The following is a 25456-nucleotide window of genomic DNA, read 5'->3' on the forward strand; positions in this document are numbered from 1 at the left end:
GCACGGCGCCCGCGATGTCCATCGCGGTCATCGGGTGTAAAAAATCGCGGGCATCGCATGCACTACAGTAACGGGTGCGACGCGACCGACGCGATGCCCACGATTTCCCATAGGGATCAATGTTAAATTTTTCAATGGCCGCGATTTTTCAGTTCAATGCCTTAATGCCCGCGATTTTGCCATAGGAAACAATGTTAAATGGGCCACAGAGCCCAAATAGGCACCCTGAGCAGTGAAATGTCCCCCACAATTGTTAACGACACCCCACGATCAACGCGAACCCGAAGAGTGGCGAGCGCAGCGAGCCCGCGAGGGGCGGCGGTACGCGTCCTCCGACCTTTTCATACCCCCACTATCCACGTCGGCGTGGAGTTGAGAATAGAATAGTGTGGCGAGCGCAGCGAGTCATCGAGCCCCGCAAGGGGACGCGGATACCTTCACAGGTAAACGCGTCCCTTCGCGGGCTTCACAGGTATCCGCGTCCCCACGGGGGGCTCGCTGCGCTCGCCACGCTTTGGGCTCGCCACACTATTCTATTCTCAACTCCACGCTGACGTGGATAGTGGGGGTATGAAAAGGTCGGAGGACGCGTACCGCCGCCGCTCGCCACGCTTCGGGTTCGCGTTGATCGTGGGGTGTCGTTAACAATTGTGGGGGACATTTCACTGCTAAGGGTGCCTATTTGGGCTCTGTGGCCCATTTAACATTGTTTCCTATGGCAAAATCGCGGGCATTGAGGCATTGAACTGAAACATCGCGTCCATTGAAAAATTTAACATTGATCCCTATGGGAAATCTCGGGCATCGCGTCGGTCGCGTCGCACCCGTTACTGTAGTGCATGCGATGGCCGCGATGCCCGCGATGGGCGCAGTGCTAGGTAAAGAGTACCATAAAAACAAAATTAGACAATCAACTTTTTAGTGACTGCCAAGCCGCTACTGAAGACAATGCCTTTTCACTTTTTTGTGCGAAAAGGCATTGGCGAATATGCTTCAAATAGCTGCGAATATGGCCACAATGTCACCACCAATGTGACAAAAATATGTGGAACTATGGCTAATTCGACGATCCAGGTGCTTTTTGCCAGAGCAAAAATATTACCCTGCAATTGGAATAGGGTGAATCCCCATTTAAACTGGAAAAAAAAAAAAAAAAAGGAGAAAAGTATAGATTTTTCTCCTAGGTAACACCGGAACAACAGCGCTCGGCAACTGACAAGTGAATTTACAATTCATGCACATTTCTTTTTAGTCTTTAATATGTTGAGGTGCATACACACTGGGCATTTTGCCCAGCGTGTATGCATAGCGATGAAGTGAAAAATCGCTGGGCTGAAAAACAAAAACAAGTCACTGAGTGTATACACACACTCTGCGATTTTCTCCCAGCACAAAAATTTTCGTGGGGATGGATGGTTTTCCCCAGTAGCAGACTGTGGATAGTTCCAAAGGAGTTAACCCAAGTGAGTGAGGAAAATATTCCTCTCCAACCCCCTTTCTTTAATCATATCTGGACAAAAACAGAAAAAGTAATAAAAAAAAGGCACGTTCACACTTCAAGAAAAGCTCCTGGGAAGCTGAGTTATTGGCTTTACCTAAAGTCTGTGGTGTCACAAGTTCCAGGGTCTCAGGCTGCATTTCTTCAGCTTTCGGTGCGGTTTGGTTGCTCCCTTCACTTTGCACACAGACAGCCGATCCCTCGGGAGTATTCTCGGCCCCTTGCGCTGTTAGTTCACCGTTAGGAGAGCTTTCCGAGTTCTCACTGCACAGGAAAGGACACACAAAATAGAAAGTTACAAATGAGGGGTTAGTGCGGCATTATGGTAAGTATGAACACAACTCGGTTCCTTACAAAGACCTAATTCTTGGTAAGAGCCGACCCAAGTATTCAAACTTGTTTAAGCCGCACACCTCTAAGATGAAGAGCAGAACTGTTTAACCCTTTGAGTGACAACATTGCTGTGAGCTCCTCCAAATATATGTGGGGGGGGGAAAAAGAACAGTCGCTGTGAGTGATGCTGGCATTTTAAGCGGATATTTTTGACACCCTGAGGGTTAAGAACAGGCAACAAAAAAATGTCATAAGATCATAACACACCAATAGGGTAACCAGAATTATTAAGCTGGCCATACACTACCGCGATGTCTCGCAGCAGTGTATGGCCATCTGATCCCCCTTGAGTGGTCGGACGTTCCCAGGCGGCAGGATTGCATGCAATGTGGTCATTTAACATGTGATGTATTGCATGCGACCCCGCTCCACGCCGCCGGATCCCATACGATGTGCACGGGACCGTGCATCGGTTGGGACATCAAATACATGCGATTTGGCCTGATTTCACCCGATCCGTTGATAGCGCCTCCTAGGCATCTCTACCCCAGCCTCTGTCTTTCCTTCCCCATCTCCCACTTACACCTATTTAAAAAAAAAAAAAAAAAAAAAAAAAAAAAAAGAAGTTGCTTCTATTCTATTTGTTGGCGCTTTATGGCTAACAAGTTACCAGCCCATCAAGATGATGGATCAGACTCGTAATGTTAGCACAAGCGGCCGAACAGAGCAACCCATAAACTGATAGGCCAGGTGCCATTTAGTGACCTCCGACACACATTACACTTGAATTTCCCCCACAGAGGAGAGGAGCAGCATTGGCCTTCTATTATATTGGAATTTTTGGTTTTATATTGCCTGGGACACACCAAAACATTTCATACTACAGCTTCGATCACTATAGCTCCATAATTGACTAGGTTATTGTGTATTGTAGCTTATTTTGGGGTCCTCGATATCCTCTTAACACTCTTTTACACTTTGGGTGCAATTTTTTTTTAAAACCTCCTTCAAACAATAATGAACAAGCAAGAGTGAATAATTACATGTCTTGTACAAATATTCAGAGATAAAACAATGTCGCAAAAAAAAAAAATTATTTTGCGCCAGAAGCCACTAGGAGCCATTCAAACGTAGCATAATTCTAGTAATTATCCAGAACTATTTATTCAATATAAATAGTTTCAACACACACAAAAAACTTACTTAAAATGGAGAAAAAGTGGAAGGAGATAACGCACCAGCCAATCGGCTGTGTTTGAAATATGACAGTTGGGAGTTGATTAGCTGGTGCGTTATCTCCTTCCACTTTTTCTCCAGTTTATCTCTTCGCCAGGCTTAATACATCTGCCCCACAGTCTGTAATTGTCTGCATCAGGGACTACTCCAACTCCTAAACATGTAGTCCTTTTAAAACGCGGTCATCGTCACCTGATAAAGGCTGGACATGAATGTGTGCAGAAGAACTTGCATGTTGCTGCAGATACAAAACATTGGTTGAATTTGAACGGCCCCTTATTGCAAGAGATGGAAACTTAAGGTGCCCACACACTAGATAGATCTGCGATCTTAAGATGTGCGCATAAATTAGCCTTGAAATCTTTTCTCCATCCTAAGGCCCCCATACACTATGCGATTTTGGGACGATTTCATCCGATTTCGGCACTTTGTGCCGATAATCGGATGAAATCGGCCCAAAATCGTAGGTATGTGACATTTGATCCGATCCGATGCGCGGTCCCGTGCGCATCGGACCGGATCAGGGAGGTCGGACGGTCTGTACATACGATCACGTCCGACCTCCCTGTATGCATATGCCTGCCACCTGACAGGCATATGCATACAGACACCGGGGGAGTAGTGGGGGCGGCCAGCGGCAGCGGTGGTGGGGGCGGCCAGCGGCAGCAGTGGTGGGGGCGGGCAGCGGCGGTGGGGACGGGCGGCGTGTGCGGTGAGCGCAGTGTACTTACACATAGCAGCAGCGGCGGGGACGGGACGCGCAGTGGCGGCTATTATATTTTTAAAATACTTGTCAAATGACCGTCCGCTCTCTGATTGGCCGGAGAGCTCTCAGCCAATCAGAGAGCGGCCGGTCATTTGACAAGTATTTTAAAAATATAATAGCCGCCACTGCGCGTCCCGTCCCCGCCGCTGCTGCTATGTGTAAGTACACTGCGCTCACCGCAAACGCCGCCCGTCCCCGCCGCCGCTGCCCGCCCCCACTACCGCCTCTGGCCGCTGCCCGTCCCCACTACTGCCGCTGCCCGCCCCCACTACTGCTCACCGCCCTGCAGCTCCCCGGGTTTTTTTTTACATGGGATAAATCGCATGCGATGTATCCCATGTAAAAATGGCACATCAAGTGCCAAATTGTATGTGAGCCTCCCGGGGAGCTGCCGGGCGGCTCGCAGGTAAATTGGGTCCGACTTGTCCCTAGGACAAGTCGGCCTAATGTATGGGGGCCTTTAGACAAAAAGATTTCAGGCAAGTGCACATCTTCACCAAAGATTTCTCTTAAGATCCCATGTGCATTCCCATGGATCATTTGCTAAATCTTCCCATCTTTCGTGCAGATCAGAAAATTTAGCAAAAGATCCGCGGGAGCGATTATCGATTAAAAAAACAGCCGTTTAGGGGAAGGAAACAGTGTTAAGTAACCCAGCTGAAATGTAGGACAGGCCTGAAGGGGGTATTATATCACAACAGGGCATATTCTGACCAATTGGCGGTCTATCACTATTAATCATTTACCCCTCCATTATTACTTTTATTATTAATAAACACAACCCCCCCCCCCACCTGTCGCCCAGATTTTCAGTGAGGAAAAGCCATCCTTGCCGTCCAACCCCCTCGCTGTATTCAATGTTTTGCCGTCAGAGGGCGGCAAAGATCCCCTTACACGGCGAGGTTGGCCGCAATTGCAGTGAGTCCGCTGCATTTTATGGCGAGCCCCGCTGTTTTGATGGCCACACTTGCCGTTTCCACTTTGCTAAAAGGAACCAGCGAGGTTGGAACGGCGAGTAAAGGGGAGGGTGTTGAATACTGTGGGTGAGCTGTCGGCACTGCTCGCCGTCAGGGCATTGCATACACCGCGATAATGGTAAACAATAGGCACAACGATATTGTGCGAACCCACAACATCGTTAACTATGTACGTTCCCGCGGCTCGTTTACAATTACCTATATCAACTGAACTGCATGTTTGGCGGGGGTCCCGGTGATGTCACTGAACTCTATTGTTCAGTGTTTTAGGCGCAATTAGTTTATTTCGCAACTCGTTAGCTATATAGGCAGTAATGCATTGTGTGTACAGGGCTTGACATATGGCTCGGGAATGATACACAAATACGTACACAAGTTATAATCCAAATCTCATACAATCTGGACACATTTGCCACCAACATGCTCTTCTGCAACATCAAGCGTCATTTATGGGAGGCTGAAATCAATGGACCGGTGTGTATCCGTCTTTCACAATAATGAAGGAAGGAGGGAGTACAAATCCTCTGATAGAAAGGGGTCACTCCATACCATATGACACTCAAAATTTAGATGGAATTTTAGCATCGATCACACTAGTTAGAAAGCCTAGAAAACGGTATCTCTATCTAGATCTAGTCCTTGTGAAGTCCTGTCGGTCCGTCCCTTTGAGCGAACCTCGTGAACCATTGGATGGATTTTGATGCAGATTTTTTAGGAAAGTTTATGAAACATCAGGACAAAAGGGAGCTGAGCAGTGATAACTTTATCAAGAGTGACAATTTGTTAGTTAAGAACAATAGTGCTCTACACTGCACACAATGGCCAAGAGTGGTACTGCAGTAGCTGTGCTCTCATAGAAGGCATTAGCGGAAATTATCACCTGCACATATGTCCCCACCCCCATTATTGTACCGTGTATGAGCACCTTAAGCTTTTGCTTCGAGTAGGCTTACTAGTATTTCATATAGCTACTAGTAGAAATCTTACCACTTAGAGAATTTGACGGGCCCATAAAAACAACTTCACCACAGCGGCAGGTGGCTTTTTTTTTTTTTTATGCATGGCTTGGATCTGTAGATTACCCTGGCTGCACCAAGAATACATTGTATGCAAAATGACCATATACAATGTATTACATGAGATCTAGCCACCGGGCTCCCCGACGGAGATTTGCCAAAGTATCGAATGCGAGGCTGCATATGAGACATTAGAAAGTTACAGTCTGCAAGAGACCAAGGATTTGGGAGTTTATAGTCCAGCAGAATAATGACCCCAAGCACATGGGAAAAACCGTACTGGAGAGGCTCAGAACACAAAAACTGTCCTGATTTCTGGTCAAAACCTAGAACTAAGCAGCAGGTAACAGAACAACCATGGGTACGAGGATCGGAGAAGAGACCATGCTACACAAGGGCCAAAGCCTTCTTAGGCACCAGCAAAGAAAGATTTAGCTGAAATAAATGTCCAGCAAATGTGACTGATCCATCTCACTGGTCACCAACTTCCCCGCCCTCTCCCAATTCCTACCATAACACATGGCCAGTGACTGAGAACGTGGCACCTGTAGTCCCCTCTCTATCCTCACCACAAGCAGCAGCAGCTGTCCTTCTACCAACGTGTGTGTGTGTGTACCGTTCCCCACCCCGAATGTAAGAGCATTGATGCTGGGCCCTCATTACAGCCTGCATAGTGTTGTTTATTCCATAATAATCCCCTCAATTAGACATTGCTGCATAATATGTTTGTACGGTATAAATAATAGATTGCAATAACAATACTAACGAGAATTTGCAGAATTATTTGAAAATTGCTGTTCACCAAAAGGTCACTGTGACTCCATCAGTATTACAGAGATTGAGCTGCAGGGGACGTGTACAGAAATATCCAGCAGTGGCACCGCAATCACTATTGGGGGCTAGCCTCCCTTACGTCACTACCGAGGCATTCCCCGGCCATCAGTGTCACGGATGTGGGCATTCCCAGCGCCAGAGATGGCTCTCCATTTAATATGAATAGATGTTCTATATCAGGCATGTCCAACGTTGGCACTCCAGATGTTTTGAAACTACATATCCCAGCATTCTTTGCAATAGTTTTAGCATTCTCTAATAGCAAAACGGTGGCAAAGCATGCTGGGATGTGTAGTTTCACAACATCTGGAGGGCCAACGTTGGACATGCCTGTTCTATATGATACTAGGCACTTTTTCCATGACTTCGGTTGTATATAATCACAATTCTCTACACACACTTATGGTGTGTACACACGGTGCGAGTACCATGCGTTGCGATGTGCATACAACTTTGACTATACAGTGCAGATATGCACTATATAGTCAATGCAGCCAAGACTTAGTGCTTGCGATACGGGAGCACACATCGAGATCATAAGGGTTAAAAACCCATGCGATCCCGATGAGATTTTGACTATCTAGTCAAAATCTCATGCACATTGTACCCGTGTGTACACACCATTACAGCTGTTCTCCACTATTTATTGTTTCAAAAATGTAATTCTTCTGTCCATGACATTTAACTCCTAATCTGTGCTGACAAGGATGCCACTAATTCTGGAAGCACGCGTGTACATGCAAATAAGTCTGCTGCAGGAAGCACCGCTTCTGTTTATACAAAACATATCACTAACCCTTTATCGTTGCAGTAATTTACAGGGAACACTCATCCATACACATCAGTCTCTTTCCCAGTGGAGCTTAGTCTATGGGGGGGTATGCAATGTGCCACCGCTATTTCCGACATGGGAAATAGCGGCGGCTCCCTATTCAATGCGGTCATTAACGACAGCATTGATGCGGGATCGCGGCAGAACGGGCCCGACTTCAGAAGCCGTCGGGCCCGATCCGCCGATAACGGCCGTGGGTTGTCGTTATCTGGGAAGCAGATCGACAATCCATGGCCGTTTTCGCGGCCACGTCCCCGTTGCGCCCATTGGCAGGCGGAACATTGAATCCAGTCTGTCGTTATGTGGTCGATCTGACCGCACACGGGCCAAGATCAAGGCTGTCGGCGGGGATCCACAGCAGTGATCTCTGATTGACAATAAGAGGTTTTAGGTCCTGAGTTGGATAAACCTCTTCCAAAACAGGCTCCACCTCCTTGCCTTCCTTCTGCTCCTCCTCCTCTTTGGATTCAGAGCCCCCTGTAATGGCACCGGAGCTACTGAAAATAATTATACTGGTAAATATATATAACATGTAAAACCATGCCGGAAAATCATTGTTTACTAATTTGTTTTAGATTTGTATAAATTAACATTTGTTTGTATATATATGGTATAGGGAATGATAGAATTAGCACTTTGTGGATGTAGTTCCCAATTTACGTGACTGAAGCTATTAAACTGACTGCACCTTACCTGGCCCTTAACCCGGGAGATGCATTATAACGGAACTAATGCCCGGGACTATGTTGCAGTAAACTGCATCTTCTGGGTTACGTGCTGGGTGCAAAGCTGTCACCACAGGTGGTAAGCCTGTAATTAGCCCTGTGCTGGCAGTGAACACAGATCTGTGCTTGCTCGGTCTTGTCACAGGAGGAACTGGGCTGCTCTGAGCACTTAACCTGGGAGCTACACCAATAGGTGTGAAGGCCCCCATACACTTGTCCGAGCAAATTTTCCCATAGCTCCTCAGGAGGCTCTCATACCATATGGAACTTGATGGCAGAAGAGATCCAAAATTCTACCGGCATTAATGTAGGCACAAAAACGGTGCGACGGAAGCTTAAAAGAATGGGTTTCCATGTCTGAGCCGCTGCATTCAAGCCTCACATCACCAATTCTGTCTGGGTTTGGTGGATACCAAAAGAACATAACCTGCATGACTGCATTATTCCAACTGTGAAGTTTGGGGGTGGAGGAGGGATAATGGAATGGGGCTGTATTTCAGGGTTTGGGCTTGGCCCCTTATCTCCACTGAAGGGTAATCTTAATACTTCAGCATATCAAGACATTTTGAACAATGCTTCACTTCGAACTTTGTTCAAGGACTATAAAGACATGGTTTTAGGAGTTTGATGTGGAAGAACTTGACTGATCCCCACAGAACCCTGACCTCAACCCTACTGAGCACCGTTGGGATGAACTGGAACCATAGGCCATCTCATTCAACATCAGAACCCAACCTCATAAATCAGGGTTCGACAAATCCCGTTCCCCAGGTCGCTATGGTGACCAGATTCTGCTGCCTGGGGACCAGATTTTGTTTTGCCACAAGGGAGGAAGCAGAGATGACACCTCCTAACAGAGCAGCAGCGCTGCCCAACCCCCTTCTCCTATCACCACAGCCGCGGGCAACGCTGCCCAAACCCCCCTCTCCTAACAGCACAGCCATGGTAGCAGCGCGCACCCCCCCCTCCCAACAGGCAAGACGCGGGCAGCGCTGGGCGACCTCCCTCTCCTAAAAGCACAGTTGTGGCAGCAGTGCATCCCCCCCATCTCACCTACCTTAATCTAGTTTCTCTCGCCTAACAGTCTCTCCCTGCCTCCCCTACTAGCAGGAGATTAGGCTAGGGCAAGAGACTAGCCTTAAAAGTATCTGTGATGGGACCCAGAAAAAGCAGATAAGGACCCCAAATTTATAAAATCATGGGCCCCCGGGACACACAGTTTTTCACTGACCGCGATCACTGGACCCTCTCTCACCTCACTCCCTCTCAAACCCCATCACCTCACACCCTGCCCTCTCACCTTTCGCCCAGGCACATCGCACCGTGTATGGGCAGCCTTAAGCTTGTCTGGCTCCTACACTTTCGTCCTGGCTCATAGATTTTTAAAACATTTGTCAAGCCCTGTCATAAATGCCTCAGAATGAATGAGCACAAATGCCCACAGAAACATCTTGTGGAAAGCCTTCCAAGAAGAGTGGAAGATGTTTTAGCTGCAAACGGGGGACAAACTCCATTTGTATACAATGTAATTACAGTCCCTGTGGGCGTAATAGTCAGGTGGTCAAATACTTTTTGTCCATATCCTGAACAAGTCATAGAGAATTACAGTACCCCTACATCACACAATGTCCTGGGCGATGGAAATGTGCGATTTGCTGGTTTCCCCGACACCCTTCATCACAAACTTAAACTTTATTCTTATGTAAATTCCCCCCAAAAAATATTTACAAGTCATTATTGTTGCTTCCTCCAGAGATAGAACAATGATCCACATCATCACCTCATAAACATTATTTGGGTTCAGTACAATTTACCGACCAATTGAAATACCAACATATCACTTGGCAGATAAGGTTTTACTGACAGGGTGTAAGCACAGATTGTCAATATTCCAACAGCTACGGTAACACCGTTGTTTGAAATGCCGACATGATCATAATCACAAACATGTTAAAAATGCCGACAGTTGTAATGTTAACACGGACACCGTATTAATGTACTACACGTTATGCTTCGGGCACAGTGCCAGCTGCGCTTAGCCATGTGTGTTAATATTTTGGCTGACCGCATTGTGGTGCATCGGTGCTATGTACCTGTCGGTACTTTGTCAGTCAGAATTTGGTTGTGGGGATTCTCACAATCGGTATTTTGTCCGTCGGCGAGTTAACTACATACCCATTATTTATCTAATTGTGTACTAATTGCATGATTGCAGTCTGGTTATAAAGTTGCAATGTGTTATAACCTCATGCTGCATCAACAGGTGGCTTACAGAAAACGTGCCTTATGATCAGTTATTTATATAGCGCCCAAATAGTCCACATTGCTATACAAAGAACAGAGCGTACACTCGGTGTAATCTATCATATGCACGTGCACACTTTCGCACTAGAGTTGTTGTCGGGAGTCAATTAGCCTAAAAGTATATTTTTGGATTGCGGAAAAACTGGTATACCCCAAGAAAACCTATGCAAGAAAGGGGATATTATAAAAAAAAAAAAAAAAATGCCAGAGTGATGTTGGGTTAGGTACACACCAGGACGATCCTGCTTGTGAGCGGGTCAACACAGGAACATATATGACCCGCTCACAAGCTGACGGAGCCGCCGACCCGCACAGAAAAAGTCCCTGATGTGATCGCCACCCGCACCCACTTCAATGGTAATTTCTGAGATCGTACCTGCAGCAGGTAGAATCTCAGAAAAGACCCAACGACCAGCAGGGGCGTGCATCGGATCGGGATCGCATCAAAAAGGGCAGCAAAATGGCACAAAACACAGCCGATTTACACACAATAGATCAAGATTGTATCTAAATTGGCTCGGGCCATATCGTCCTGGTGTGTAACCCACATTAGGGCCGTGGTGGGAACTGAACTACAGGCCTCAGTGCTGTAAGTCAGTATCGCTAACCTCGTATTACTGAAATCTAATGACAACTGCCTTTGGGCAAGATGTATCCAGCCTCAAAAAGTGGTAAAGTGGAGAGTGATAACAACCAGCTCCCACCGGTCAGGTTTCAAACCCAGCCTGTAACATAGCAGGTAGGAGCCGATTGGCTGGCTGTTTATCGCTCACCGTTTTATCACTTTTTGAAGCTTGATACATCTGGCCCTTTGCGAGAAAAAGAAGGGGGCAATTTTATGTTACAACATAACAGCAACCCACATTGCAAGTTGTGCCTGATACCCCACAGAGGTGTGTGATACCATAACTAGCTAATACAGATGTAGCCATTCATCACAGTAGCTTATTGTCAGCAACTGCATTTCCTAATACCCCTTTCACACCGCACAAATAACCCGGGTCAGAACGGGGTCCAGCAGCCCTGCAATCCGACCCGGATTGCCAGGCTGCGGGGCAGTGTGAATGGATAACCCGGGTCCCATTCACACTATAGGAAAAAGGTAGCGTCCGCTCCAAGCGATGGTCCCTTCTCCACCACCGCAAACCTCCACCCCCAGGAGGGTAGAACGTGGACTAAACAATACTAAGAACACTACAGCAAGGTATTGGAAAGGGAATAAAAAAAATCCCAAAATTAGTTGTGTTTTAACGTATACAAACATTTTCTAAATACAACTTTGTGGTACACACCGTGAAGTTGTTATTTACAATTTGAAAACTTGTTGCATTTCTTTAACAAATGCACATAAAGCCCTCCCATGTAACCCAGACCCTGAGTAGACATACAAGTGGTTAGCCTTTCCCTCAGAGCTGGACGATGGGGTACTTAACCAGCAACAAGTCACATAATCCTAGTGGTAATTTTATCACCCTGCACCTTCCAAAACCCATGCAGTTCCTCTTTCCTGCCTGGGGTGTCGCTGTTTGCTGTGGTGCTACTAGTATAGTCTGGTTTGTATCTCAATATTAGTAGCACCACAGCAGACAGAGACACCACAGGCAGGAAAGAGGAATTGCACTGATTTTGAAAGGTCTAGGGTGCTAGAATGAACACTAATATATCCCACTAGTTAATCAAATATCAGACAATACTCTAATAATATCAGATGCAAAGCAAGGCAGCATCAAAGTAACGCCTAACCATGCAGTATCATTGAAATATAAAAATAAATACGGCCGAGCATTTCTGAACATCGGATAACAGGAAACTCACAAATGCAATTTACTACCATTATAATAATGAAGGCAAAGCCTCAGATTCCCGTAGGTTACAGGAGACGTGTACATGGTTATCTACTGTAGCCATCAGTTTCCATAAACCCAAACCTGTAGAAGTATAATCTAAAGCGGTCTTGGCAGACTTCTCCCCTTGGCGAAGTCCCCCACGATCCCCCCTTGAGCTGCCTGGGCCCTTCCCTGGTAGCATGAATGTGGTCCTTTTGCATGTCGATAAAGCCTTGAGATTGCTTCTGCAGCCATTGCGACTCGCAGGCCCCAGTGCGATACACACGAGACAATGCTCATTGGACCTGCTGTCAACTACATGCAACGTAAACACTTTTCATACAAGTGAATCACCCATGCATATAGACAAAACGGAATCAGTAATCACACAAAAGGGGTGTGCCCACGCTTCGATCCAGCGGCCGGCGATACCAATTCGATATTGACGGCCACCAGTTTGCCGCAATCAAACAGGAGGAAGGGGGGGGGGGGGCGGCAGGCGGGAGCTGCATTGAGCAGCATTATACTGCCTTTGATCTTCTAGATCAGTGGTTCTCAACCCCGGTCCTCAGACAGTTCATGTTTTTCAGGTCACCTGTTCATTTTTTAAATGTGACAGTTGGTGATACAGATGGCAGCTGCTGGTGACCTGGAAAACGTGCACTGTGTGAGGGTCCTGAGGACCGGGGGTTGAGAACCACTGTTCTAGATCGAAGCAGAAATTGACTTGGACGATACACAGTAGTGCATACACATTTTCCCTGGAAGTCCTGGACAATGATATACATCAAACAGTAATGTTTAGTGGCCACATCCAGCAGTACAGCCATCGTGGACAATATAGGCCAAGATTTTACTTCATGTACAGATGACAGAGGGGTTGATAAGGATTGATGAGAGCGTGAGAGCGAGAATCGTTAATGATATAGTGCTTACACACTAGCTGACCTTTAGGTGACCGTCGCAATTTATTTAGTATTTCTTTCAAAATTTATCAATAACAAAAACAAAATAATTACGGTGATTCGCTCAATAAAACGTATTCTACGAGTGCCGGAAACAAAAAATGCGTTACTTTAAGAAAGTTGGGAGCCGCTGATAAACTGCTTTATAAGTCTACATCTATTCCTCTTTACTATTTTTTAAAGAGACCGTAACTTTCTACCCTACAACAGAAATGTAAACTATGCAGAAAAGTCAGGAACCAAAAATGGGATTCGGGATAAAACTTTTCCCCTTCCTTCAAAAAGTAAAGGGTAGATGCAGGGGATTTAAACTATGAAGCACTATATGGTGTCATCTATTTACTCGCGTTGTTCCAATTATTGGGACTTATGCCGCCCATACACAATCCGATATATGGGTGCAATGAGATGGGCACTGCCCCACACCACACAAAGTATGTGCTGCCTTCACTTTTTGAACTAGATTGCATTGAATAGAGTTTAGCCATTCACATGAGTTTTGAACGCAATGCAATGTAGTTTAAAACGCACGGTGCGCATCGCTCCGTGTTTGGGCGGCGATAGAGCAGAATTATTGTGTATGTTCCTAAACTAAAGTCCGACTTCCTGGGGCATGCAGAGATCTTCCGTGACATCCCATGAATCTCCTTTGCCACCAGCACCACTCCTCATACCCATAGCCTGGGTACACAACAGAAGATATGTTGTCCAATCCCTAGGACATCTTATACCCGGGATTGCAGGCTCCTGATATCGTGGTAGTCAGATCTCATGTTCCACACATCAGATGCTATGAAATGCAGCATGCTCCTGGATGCGGCCACTAAATAAGATATTGTTACATTGGTCATTCTGTCGCCCATGATCCCGGATCATCTGATGGGTAGCCAGCCACAGACCGATGCTTTCAGGACTATAGACATATATGGTAGTCACTACAATATGTATACAACAGTAGCACCTGATGGCTGCAGGTCTGGACCAAGCACTACAAAGTTCCACAGTACAACAGATCGTATCATCCACCTTCTGCGCATACTCACCTAACAGGTGGCAGGGGAATAAAGCAAGGGATTACCCCCAAAATTACCACCCGCTATGGCTACAACTGGGGGGGGGGGTTCCATCAATTTCTTCTTAAGAAAAACAAATAAAAAGTGTGTAACAAGGTATGTGAGCACTTTCTGCATTTCCTCACAGCTGAAAATGTACTACACTACAGCCAGTACAATCGGAACTGATATTGTGACTTGGAACAATGTACGCAGAAACCCAGAAACCAGCATTGGAGTACACAAGGATAATATTAGCCAGCCAATAGCACATTTTAGGAGCAGATCATTGCAGCTAATTGGAAACCCCTCCAAAGTCCAACATAAACATCCAGTTCTACTTTACATTATTTTGGAGGGAAAAATAACTTTTCTTAGCTGCAAGGGCCCAGCAGGCAAGATACACTGCTAATGTAGACCCAGATCCAATGTACCAAATGCAGCAAAGCATCTTCCATCATCATCATCATTATTATTATAGCAGGGCTTAACAAATTTCTATAAAATCTAGGTGCCAGGATGAAAATGTAGGAGCCATATAAACCAATAATAGGGACAGAGCACCCCCTCCCTCCCCCCATTACATTTACCACTGGCCGTAATGACCATTACACCAAACATCGTTGCCATGCCATAGTCTGACAGCAGCTGGGGGTTAGTGGCAGCGGTGGTGGCCAGTTACACCCGAAGCTGCTGCTGTGTCCGGGGGAGACCGGGCTCTGACAGCGCCGGCAGCCAGGTACATGGGTGAACCAGCCAGAGCTGCTGCATGCTGGGGAGGCCGGGCTGCAGTACCGCAATGCCGGCTCTAGCTGACATATAGCTGCGGCGGACCTGCTCTGCCATGCACCCGGCCATGACCAGATTCTGCTTCCTCCCCACAAAAATCTGGTCGCAAGGAAGCAGAATCTGGTCGCCGTGGCGACGGGAGTTTGTCGAGCCCTGTATTATAGGTTGAGTACCCATTATCCAAATATCCATTATCCAAATTATTGCCTGGGGTCCGATGGTGGGCGCATGCGCAGGGTCATTTCTGCATATGCTGGGTGCATGTGGCCACAGCGAACAGGGTATTAACTGGGTGCAGGCAGCCAAGGGGGGGGGGGGGGGGGGCAGGCCATTTTCATATAGGAACGCCCAGCGGTTCATGGGGGTTCTCATGCAAATGCACGGATGGTGCAGGGGGCGGACAGCTGACATAACGGATGTCAGCTGCCCGCCCACTTCCTCCAGAGGGTCCACGCATATGTAAGGGACTTCAAAGTCACTTTTATACGCGTGCACCTTCGCCATCCCACTAGGCTGCGAAGGGCTGCTGCTGTGTAACAGCCAATCACAGGCCCTGCAAGGGAATCTCCCTTGCGAATAGGTGATGACCAGACCACCATTCGAAAGTGAACCCCCAGTGTTTCAGGTTTTAAAACCTTTTTTTTTTATGCACAAAGAAGATATATTTGTGTGCGTTTGATGTGTTTATACAACATAAATGCAAGATACCTCATTGACTTATAAAAAATATTCCAAAAATACGGAATAATCCGTTATCCAAAACGCTTCTGGTCCCGAGCATTTTGGATAAGGGATACTCAACCTGTATTATTATAGAAACGACATAGGGGTGAAGCGGAGTACACACTGGATGATGTATCGTTAATGATATGCATGATATCATTAACGATAAGTCACGAACATCGGTCAGGACGTACACAAATTATTAAGAACCCCCACCATCTGTACATGCAGCTCAATCTGACAATATTGTTCGAGCCTGCATGTACAGAGCAGGGGGTGACATCACTAAATTATATCGGCCAGTGTGTATACACTGTACGGTTGTCCCGCAGCACCGCCAATATAGTTAACTATATCAGTGGCCATGGGAATCACTAAGTGTGTACCCGGCTTAAGGGGAGGAGGGTTCGAATTTAGCATGGTGTGAAGCCCACGTTTCGGCCATCCGCCGCAGCCCTGGCATTGCATGTTCTCACCTCTATGGGTGGTGAAGGAAAACCTGCTAACAGGATGTGATGTTGTCCCCCTCTGGGCCCAGACTTACCATGGAAATGGTGGAATACAAGAACAAGGTGGCTTTAAAAAAAAAACAAATAAGAAAAACTCAGGCCAAGCTACATGTGGATTAATACTGACAGCAAAACAACCCAATTTGGGTTGGTTATTTTTCCATTATGAACACAAATAATACAGATCTCCCAGACATCACTTCTTCTCCTCCTCCTCGCACAGCATGCTGGGACTTGTAGTACCACAGGTGGTCTCCCCCCCTCTCCTAGGCCTGTGCATGTGGCCGGCAGGGAGAGATGATCTGCGGGACCGGATGACGATCCAAGAGCCAGGATCCCCCCTACCCTGGGGTCATCCATGAGCCAGCGGCCACCATAACTCCAGGCCGCAAGGTGTAGGCCTCAGCGGGCCCAGCGCAGCCCTCTGCCCCCCGCCGCCGCCGAGTATTACCTGATCATCTTCTCCTCCTCCTGGATCTCCTTGAATTTATTAACCACGAAGGAGCGGAATATCTCCTCTATGTTAGTCGCCATGGCGCCGCCGCAGGCCTGCCCCTCCTCCTTCTCCCGCTGTTGCTGCTGGAGCCTCTCTCGCCCCGGCCGCCGCTGTCCGACACACTGACGTATGGGCGTGCGCGCCGCCGCAACTCTGCGCGGCCGCGAGAGAGGGGAGAGTAGAAGACGTCGCAGCGGCCGCTGTGCGCGCGCGCGCCTTGCCCCTACTCCCTCCACCTCTCCTTCCTCCTAGTGTCACCGGCGGGGGTGGCGGCTAGTGTGTTGGGGCAAATGTGAGGTGACCCTATGCCGGTGTAGGGGGACAGCTGGAGGTTTTTCGGGGGAAACGTGAAAATGTTTTACCTCAGAGACTGGGGGACGAGGCGGCGCGGAATGCGCGCTCACGTAGCCTAGAAACGGAAGGCGAGGGCGCGCTCACTGCGGTGTTGTTGTGTGTATAGTCTCTGGAAGCTGCCTCTCACTGGGGGAACAGAGCTGTGACCCCCTTCAGTGCCCACAGGGTGTAATTGTAATGTCCTTGCCTGGGGTAAAGAGGACGGAGTAAAACTTAAGACCACCATCCACTAGTGACCTGTGGGCCTTTTTCATCCTATTCCTAGGCATCGGGCTGATAAATCAGATAAAAATGTCCCAAATGGAATGTGTTTAATGTGCCTTACACACCAGGACGACCCGCTCACGGTGCACATTGTGAGCGGGTCGTCAGTGTCTCGATCATACGGAGCGCACGACCGGCTCACGATGTGCACACTGTCAGCGGTTCCGATCCAAACGCGACCCGCACCCGTCTGTATGGTCGTTTCCAGATACTACCTGCTGCAGGTAGGATCTGAACGACCGACCCGCGGGGACGCGGATCCGATTAGAATTAGATCACAACAGGACAGAAAAGATCCCAATCACCACACAATCTTCATCCAGTCGGTCGGAATTGGATCTAGATTGATGTGATCGGGCCCTTGTCGTCCTGGTGTGTACCGAGCATAACCTCGGATTCCAATCCGATGTGCGGTCCCATGCACATTGTATTGGAGCCGGAGATTGTCACTGCTGCACCATGGATCCATCGCATCCTGGGATCGCATGCAAAAGTACCGCATGTGATTGATGATGGAACATTTTTCAACAAACAAGGTACAATAGACATATAGATTATAAATTTTGAGGCAATGTATAGGTCATAAGATTGTATAAACAGATATATAACCCTCCAACTAATCCAATATATTGTAAACATACAGTCAGATATAAACACGTTTGCCGTCCTAACCTTTGGTATGGTAAAAGAACAGATCATTCTCTAGTACAGGGCTGGGCAATTGCGGCCCTCCAGATGTTGATGAACTACACATGCCAGCATGCCTTGCATCAGTTTCAGCATGGCCACATAGCAAAACGAATGCAAAGCATCCTGGGATGTGTAGTTCATCAACATCTGGAGGGCCGCAATTGCCCAGCCCTGCTCTAGTAGCATATTTATTAGGGGGCCCTGCTGCAAGCTTACAATCTATAGGGATATAGGAGGGAAACACAAGGACAGGCACCAGTAATAGCATAGCAGACCCACCAAGTTACAAGTCCAGATGAGAAGCTATATAATACATAAGTGCCTCAGAGGGTTATGCGCATAGGCGAATCTAGAATTATGGTAATGGGTGGTCCCAAATCTAGACACAAAAGTAGGGGACCTTTGCGCGGCGCAGCCGCGCTGCAAAAAGGGGCGTGGCCCCATGGGAAGGAGGCGTGGCATCACAAAAAGGGGTGTGGTGTTACACTTTAGACCATACACAGTAATGCCCATAACACATTTTAGCAAACTCCGTAATACCCATTACACATAAAGCTACACGCCGTAATGCCACTTACACATAAGGCCACACACCATAATGCCCATTACACATTGTGCCACACATCATGATGCCCATTACATACTATATAACAAACCATTATGCCCATTACATATTTGCACATAAGTGCTGCTTACCTACGTGCTCATTGCTAGAGGGTTCTTGCTTGATGGCACCATAGTACCCATTACACATGATGCCGCACACCGTAGTACCCATTACACATGATGCCGCGCACCATAGTACCCATTACACATGATGCTGCACACATAATGTCCCTTACACATGATGCTGCACACCGTAATGCCCGTTACACATTAAGCCACACATTATGCATAATGCCCCCACATACCGCCACTTGTAGCGCCCCTTAAGCAATGCCCCCAAAAGTGCCACTTACTTTAAATTTTTATATGAGCCTTCGCTGCTGCTGCAGGGAGAGATGGAGAGCGGTGCAGCTGCTTCTATGGGGAGAGGAGCAGAGCGCAGCGCACAGCATGCTCCCACTCCCCTCCTGGGTCCCCTCTGGTGTCCGAGTGGACATTTGAAATATTGTGCGCGCTGTTGTTGTGTGTGACGTCGGGGGAGCACGCCGGGCGCCGGCACCACATGATTAAGGGGGGAGGGAGGCTGAGGTGAAAGCGGGAAGAAGAATTGGAGTGGAAGCTGCAGGGGTGACACTCATTGACAGCTGGGCAGAGAGCAGGGGGCTGCCCGGCTGTATTCAGAGTACTGCAGGTCACGGCTGTTTGAAAAAATACCCCTTTCACAACAGAAAATTCAGGGATTTACCCGGGAATATGGTCCCAGGATCATGCAGGGACATTCCCAGGCTGACACCTCATACACCAGCCTAGTCCCTGCATTTTCTGGTGTGAGGGGGAGAGACAACCACTCCCCTCTCCCTAACCCCCTTTAACCAACCAGCTATATCTTCGGAACCAACTGACCCATTTACATGAGACCAGTATCATATTGAAGAACTTTTGAGTTGGCTTCGAATAATTTTGGTCCCATGAAACTGGGCTGTTTGGTTCCAGAGAAATCTGCCCTCAAAGAACATAAACAGTCATGAAATTACATTTAAGAAATGAAAAAAAAAAAAACGGTTTAACCTCAATATCCCTGGAACCAATTAACCCATATGGATCCAGCCTGGTATCAGATTGAAGGCCCAGCGATTTGGGTTTGACTGAGATCAATCTCGAGCTTCAGTGATGCCGAAGGGGGAACTGGCAGCCGTTGAACTGGGTGGGGGTCGGAATTAGCGGGTCCCATTTTATCCTATAGGGAAACCGTTCCAGCTTTGCCTGGTCGTATCTCCGGTTCCCAGGGGGCTAGAGACATGGGGCTGGGCTCATTGGAAAGCCCCATCCCTCAGCTACAAAATGGGCTAATGGGTGGTCCTGTGCACCCCCGGACCACCCCCTAGATTCGCCTATGGTTATGCGTGTAGAATTTAAATATAATAGGCTTGCCTGAAGAGGTGAGTTTTCAGGGAACACTTGAAAGTTTGGAGGCTAGTGGAGAGTCTTATTGTGCGTGGAACGGCATTCCATAGGATGGGAGCAGCCCTATCCAACAACGAGTTAGATCCAGGCAGAAATCAACGGCAAATTATTCATTAAGGAGCCCATACACGCTCCGTTTTCGCCGGCTCCGTTCTGTACTATGCGATGCGCGCTCCCGCGCATCACATAGAACGGTACAAAAAGTATGTGCTGCACATACTTTTTGTACTAGGTACACATCGTATCGGATCCCAGTGCATGCACAATGCATGCGATCCGATACGATGTGTACTTAAAAAGTACAGAACGGAGCTTTAAAACGGAGCGTGTATGGGCTCCTTTAGCTAGAACAGGAGCGCACGCAGGGGGGGGGGGGTTCTGAGTACCCAGAAACCCCTCCAGGAGTCGAAGGGTCCTAAGCTGAAAGCTGAGGGTTCCCTCTTTCCATGGGTACAAGAATTTTAAAAATCGGCCCTTGGGAACCGGAGATATCTGACTTCAAAGCAGTGGTCCCCATCCAAGCCTGTTAAATGCTCTTCCCAGTCAGATATTTCAAGTTCTGTCTGACTTAGTTTTTCTGAGGGTATATTCCAAAAGCTGGGACTCTCCCCCTTTGATAGACACTAGCAGCTTGTCTCTACTGTTACCAGAACCAGAGATATAGGCCTTCCAGCAGCTAGTTACTGCTCCAGCTCCACAAACCTGGTTTAGATACTCGTTGGCAGATTGCTCTGCCTCCTGAACTCTGATCCCCTAGTCCCCAATAACATTTGGTAGGTGGGATTCTCTAGTTTTTAATTCCATTAAAATCTTAGAAATCTATTTCAGGGAACTGGAGATCTCTGCAGTCAAGCAAGCTGTCTTCCCACCAGAAAACTATGAATAATAAGCCCACTCCACTATACACCCCTCCTCTGCATATTAAACATCCTCTACCACCCTGGAAGTTATGTATCAGGGCCCCTTCATTCAACCCAATGCCCCTTTCTCCCAGTCCATCTCCCACCATCTGTGCAGTAAAGGGTAATTAGTGGAAATTACTGATCCAGGCCCTACATGCTGAGCGGTTGATATAATACCCCCTACCACCCGCGGGAAATCAAAGCTTCCCCCACCCGTACTGCTGGAGGATCGGTAGGGGCCCCAATATATTGCTATGCCCAGGGGTCTACACTGCTGTTGATGCCCCTGTATGTATTTATGTATGTATATATATATATATGTGCATATATGTATACATATGTATGTATATATATATATATATATATATATATATATATATAGGAGAGAAACGAGGCGGCACTCAGCAGACTTGAAATGATAAGGTCCTTTAATCCAACAGTTTCGGGGTTACCCCCCGTCGTCAGGGACAGACAGCATACAGTTCACAACATAATACAAACACTGAAACATATTTATACAAGCACAGTGCCCGCCCCTCACCCAATTACTCACCAATTGCGCCCACCTGTCGGGCTCATGGGATCAGCTGCACAAGCCGTCTGGGCCCGGAAGCCCTCCAGCTGCACGTGTCCCCCACGCCCAACAGCCAGAGAAGCAAGGTTCCGTTGCCGCTAACCAAGCGGTCAGCCGCCAGCCGGAAGTGTCAAGATAAGCGGAGGACAGCAAATGCATGCTGTCACACTTCCGCCAACCACACAATCCGCGGCCGGCCAACCACACCCGGAAGTGCGGCCAGATACCTACTTCCCCGGACGGAGCACAATACGTGACCCAATAACTGTTGGACAAAAACAGAATTACAATACATAAACAGACAATGCAATAAAATCCTCATGATAAAGGCAAAAAATGCCCAATAGAACTGGTTTGTATGTAACAATAAGTAGCTCACCAATACATGAGATTCTGGAGCGGGTGTTCCCCTCGCTGCCACGAATCACCTGCATAGCAACCACCATGGCAACAGACGCACCATAGCAAAGAACCTGTAAAATATCAGGTATAGACATAAAAATTATGCAAATGTTACAACAAACATGAGAATCATACAAAATACATAGAAAAAAAGGAAAATAACATAGAACATAGATGGACAAAGGTAAAGTTACCAAAAGGGAAAATTTAATAGAAAACTGCGAGATTGAAATTTTTCAATCAAGCAGTGCAGGATGGTGATAAAATTAATGTAACCTCCATAACTTTTTAAGTACTTTGAAGCAACCGTAGTCATATACAAAGGCCCTAACCTGGTTGGAATACAGTAAAGGAGGGCTAGACTAACGGAAAAAGTAATAAATGTGTAAATGGATGAGATAGATGCAAGTCAGAAAAATGGGATGCAGAACAGAACATAGGGAAAAATAGAGGATCCCCAGCTCATAGGTAACACTGAAGCCCCAAAGTCTCATTAAGACCGTTCGGGGCCAGGGTCCCCAGCTGATAGATCCATCTACTCTCTCTCTGTAGCAATAACTTGTTGCGGTTGCCCCCCCTAAGGGATTTGGGTACTTGGTCTATGATGATGGAGCGTATGTGACTCACAGAATGTTGAAAAGACAGGCAATGCCTAGCAAAAGGTTGGTCCGAATGACCCGACTGTATGGCTTGGTTAATTGCTGTCCTATGTAGGGCCATGCGTTCTTTAAACTGCCGTTGAGTTTTCCCCACATAGGACAGCCCACACGGGCATGTTAAAAGGTAAACCACATATGTGAACTTCATGCATCCTCACACTAAAAAGTTGGTTCCCATTAGGTATCCTCTGACCTGTAGTTCCACATATGTGGTTTACCTTTTAACATGCCCGTGTGGGCTGTCCTATGTGGGGAAAACTCAACGGCAGTTTAAAGAACGCATGGCCCTACATAGGACAGCAATTAACCAAGCCATACAGTCGGGTCATTCGGACCAACCTTTTGCTAGGCATTGCCTGTCTTTTCAACATTCTGTGAGTCACATACGCTCCATCATCATAGACCAAGTACCCAAATCCCTTAGGGGGGGCAACCGCAACAAGTTATTGCTACAGAGAGAGAGTAGATGGATCTATCAGCTGGGGACCCTGGCCCCGAACGGTCTTAATGAGACTTTGGGGCTTCAGTGTTACCTATGAGCTGGGGATCCTCTATTTTTCCCTATGTTCTGTTCTGCATCCCATTTTTCTGACTTGCATCTATCTCATCCATTTACACATTTATTACTTTTTCCGTTAGTCTAGCCCACCTTTACTGTATTCCAACCAGGTTAGGGCCTTTGTATATGACTACGGTTGCTTCAAAGTACTTAAAAAGTTATGGAGGTTACATTAATTTTATCACCATCCTGCACTGCTTGATTGAAAAATTTCAATCTCGCAGTTTTCTATTAAATTTTCCCTTTTGGTAACTTTACCTTTGTCCATCTATGTTCTATGTTATTTTCCTTTTTTTCTATGTATTTTGTATGATTCTCATGTTTGTTGTAACATTTGCATAATTTTTATGTCTATACCTGACATTTTACAGGTTCTTTGCTATGGTGCGTCTGTTGCCATGGTGGTTGCTATGCAGGTGATTCGTGGCAGCGAAGGGAACACCCGCTCCAGAATCTCATGTATTGGTGAGCTACTTATTACTACATACAAACCAGTTCTATTGGGCATTTTTTGCCTTTATCATGAGGATTTTATTGCATTGTCTGTTTATGTATTGTAATTCTGTTTTTGTCCAACAGTTATTGGGTCACGTATTGTGCTCCGTCCGGGGAAGCAGGTATCTGGCCGCACTTCCGGGTGTGGTTGGCCGGCCGCGGATTGTGTGGTTGGCGGAAGTGTGACAGCATGCATTTGCTGTCCTCCGCTTATCTTGACACTTCCGGCTGGCGGCTGACCGCTTGGTTAGCGGCAACGGAACCTTGCTTCTCTGGCTGTTGGGCGTGGGGGACACGTGCAGCTGGAGGGCTTCCGGGCCCAGACGGCTTGTGCAGCTGATCCCATGAGCCCGACAGGTGGGCGCAATTGGTGAGTAATCGGGTGAGGGGCGGGCACTGTGCTTGTATAAATATGTTTCAGTGTTTGTATTATGTTGTGAACTGTATGCTGTCTGTCCCTGACGACGGGGGGTAACCCCGAAACTGTTGGATTAAAGGACCTTATCATTTCAAGTCTGCTGAGTGCCGCCTCGTTTCTCTCCTACATCATTGGGTGGATCCTTTGGACCTCCTTAGGAAGGCACCACAGCCATTGTACCTTAATCACCATTTCCATTGGGATATATTTGAGTGCCGGGCCTCTGCAAGCTATATATATATATATATATATATATATATATATATATATATATATATATATATATTATTTTATTTATTATTATTATTTATATACATTTGTTCTATCTATAATACTTTAACTGACCCAGCATATACTGGGTCACCCAAGTGTCTATCTCCGTGCTTTGCTCTGCCCCTCTGGAAACCCCCTTCTGAAAATCCTGCGTTTGCCCCTGGAACTGGGCTATTCAACTATGCCCACTCACAGAAAGACAGTACATGTCTATTTTATAATATTCTATCAATCATTAAAAAGAAAAATAAGTAACATTTAGACAAAGGGAAGACACATGAGGGTAGGTGACAAAGGGAGAGGGGTAAAGATTAATGTAAATCTTAGTGTATCTACTTCTTGCACATTAAACCTCATAAAATAGCGATTTATATCTACTCCATGCAGGGCCGGATTATAATGGGGGCACAAGGGGTCAATGCCCCTGGTCCCCCCTCTAGCAAGGGGCCCCCTGTAGTTGGTATTTATTTATTTTTTTAGCTAAAGGTTTTGTGCATGGGAGTGGGGTAGTGCTGCAGCTTCACCTATCTGCCAATGTGACAATGATTAATGGTGCTGAGCATCGGCATCGGGAGCCAAGTGTGCAGTGCATTACTGGGAGTTGACTAAGTCCCATGACACTTGAGAGAGGCAGATTGATGGTTATTCTATGTAGCTCCATATACGCCATTTTGTATGCATCATATATGTAATGTAAGGTGTTCTCATATAACTGTGTTAATTAGTTTAGTTTAAAAAATTTTGTTTCCTTGAAGGAGACTCGTAAATCTTTTATAAGGGGTACAAAGCTTATCTGTATTTCTAGCTGTGTGGGGGAACCAAATATCAGTAGTGATGTGAACAAGCTAGTGTGTCAATTAGTAGTGATTTGTGTATAGTTATGGAATGCAATTATATGTGTGAAACCCATTCTGT

General features: G+C 46.8%; 1 protein-coding gene across 8 annotated transcripts in view; it reads right to left on the reverse strand.

The window, feature by feature from the left end:
* SON (SON DNA and RNA binding protein) overlaps positions 1–17025 on the reverse strand; it is an 83275-nt gene extending 66250 nt beyond the window's left edge. For all 8 annotated transcript variants that reach the window (XR_014470261.1, XR_014470260.1, XR_014470259.1 and 5 more), the window contains exons 1-2: positions 16837–17025; positions 1596–1762 (exon numbers count right to left, since the gene is read on the reverse strand). Coding sequence is in view for 4 of the 8 variants with exons in the window: in XM_083171786.1 (XP_083027912.1) it covers positions 1596–1762; positions 16837–16919 (250 nt within the window). In the remaining 4 variants the exon portion in view is untranslated. The remainder of the gene's footprint in view (positions 1–1595; positions 1763–16836) is intronic.
* Positions 17026–25456: the final 8431 nt, after the last annotated feature.

This window comes from Crinia signifera, chromosome 2, assembly GCF_055691185.1.
Source record: "Crinia signifera chromosome 2, ASM5569118v1, whole genome shotgun sequence".
In the NCBI taxonomy this organism is placed as follows: Eukaryota; Metazoa; Chordata; class Amphibia; order Anura; family Myobatrachidae; genus Crinia; species Crinia signifera.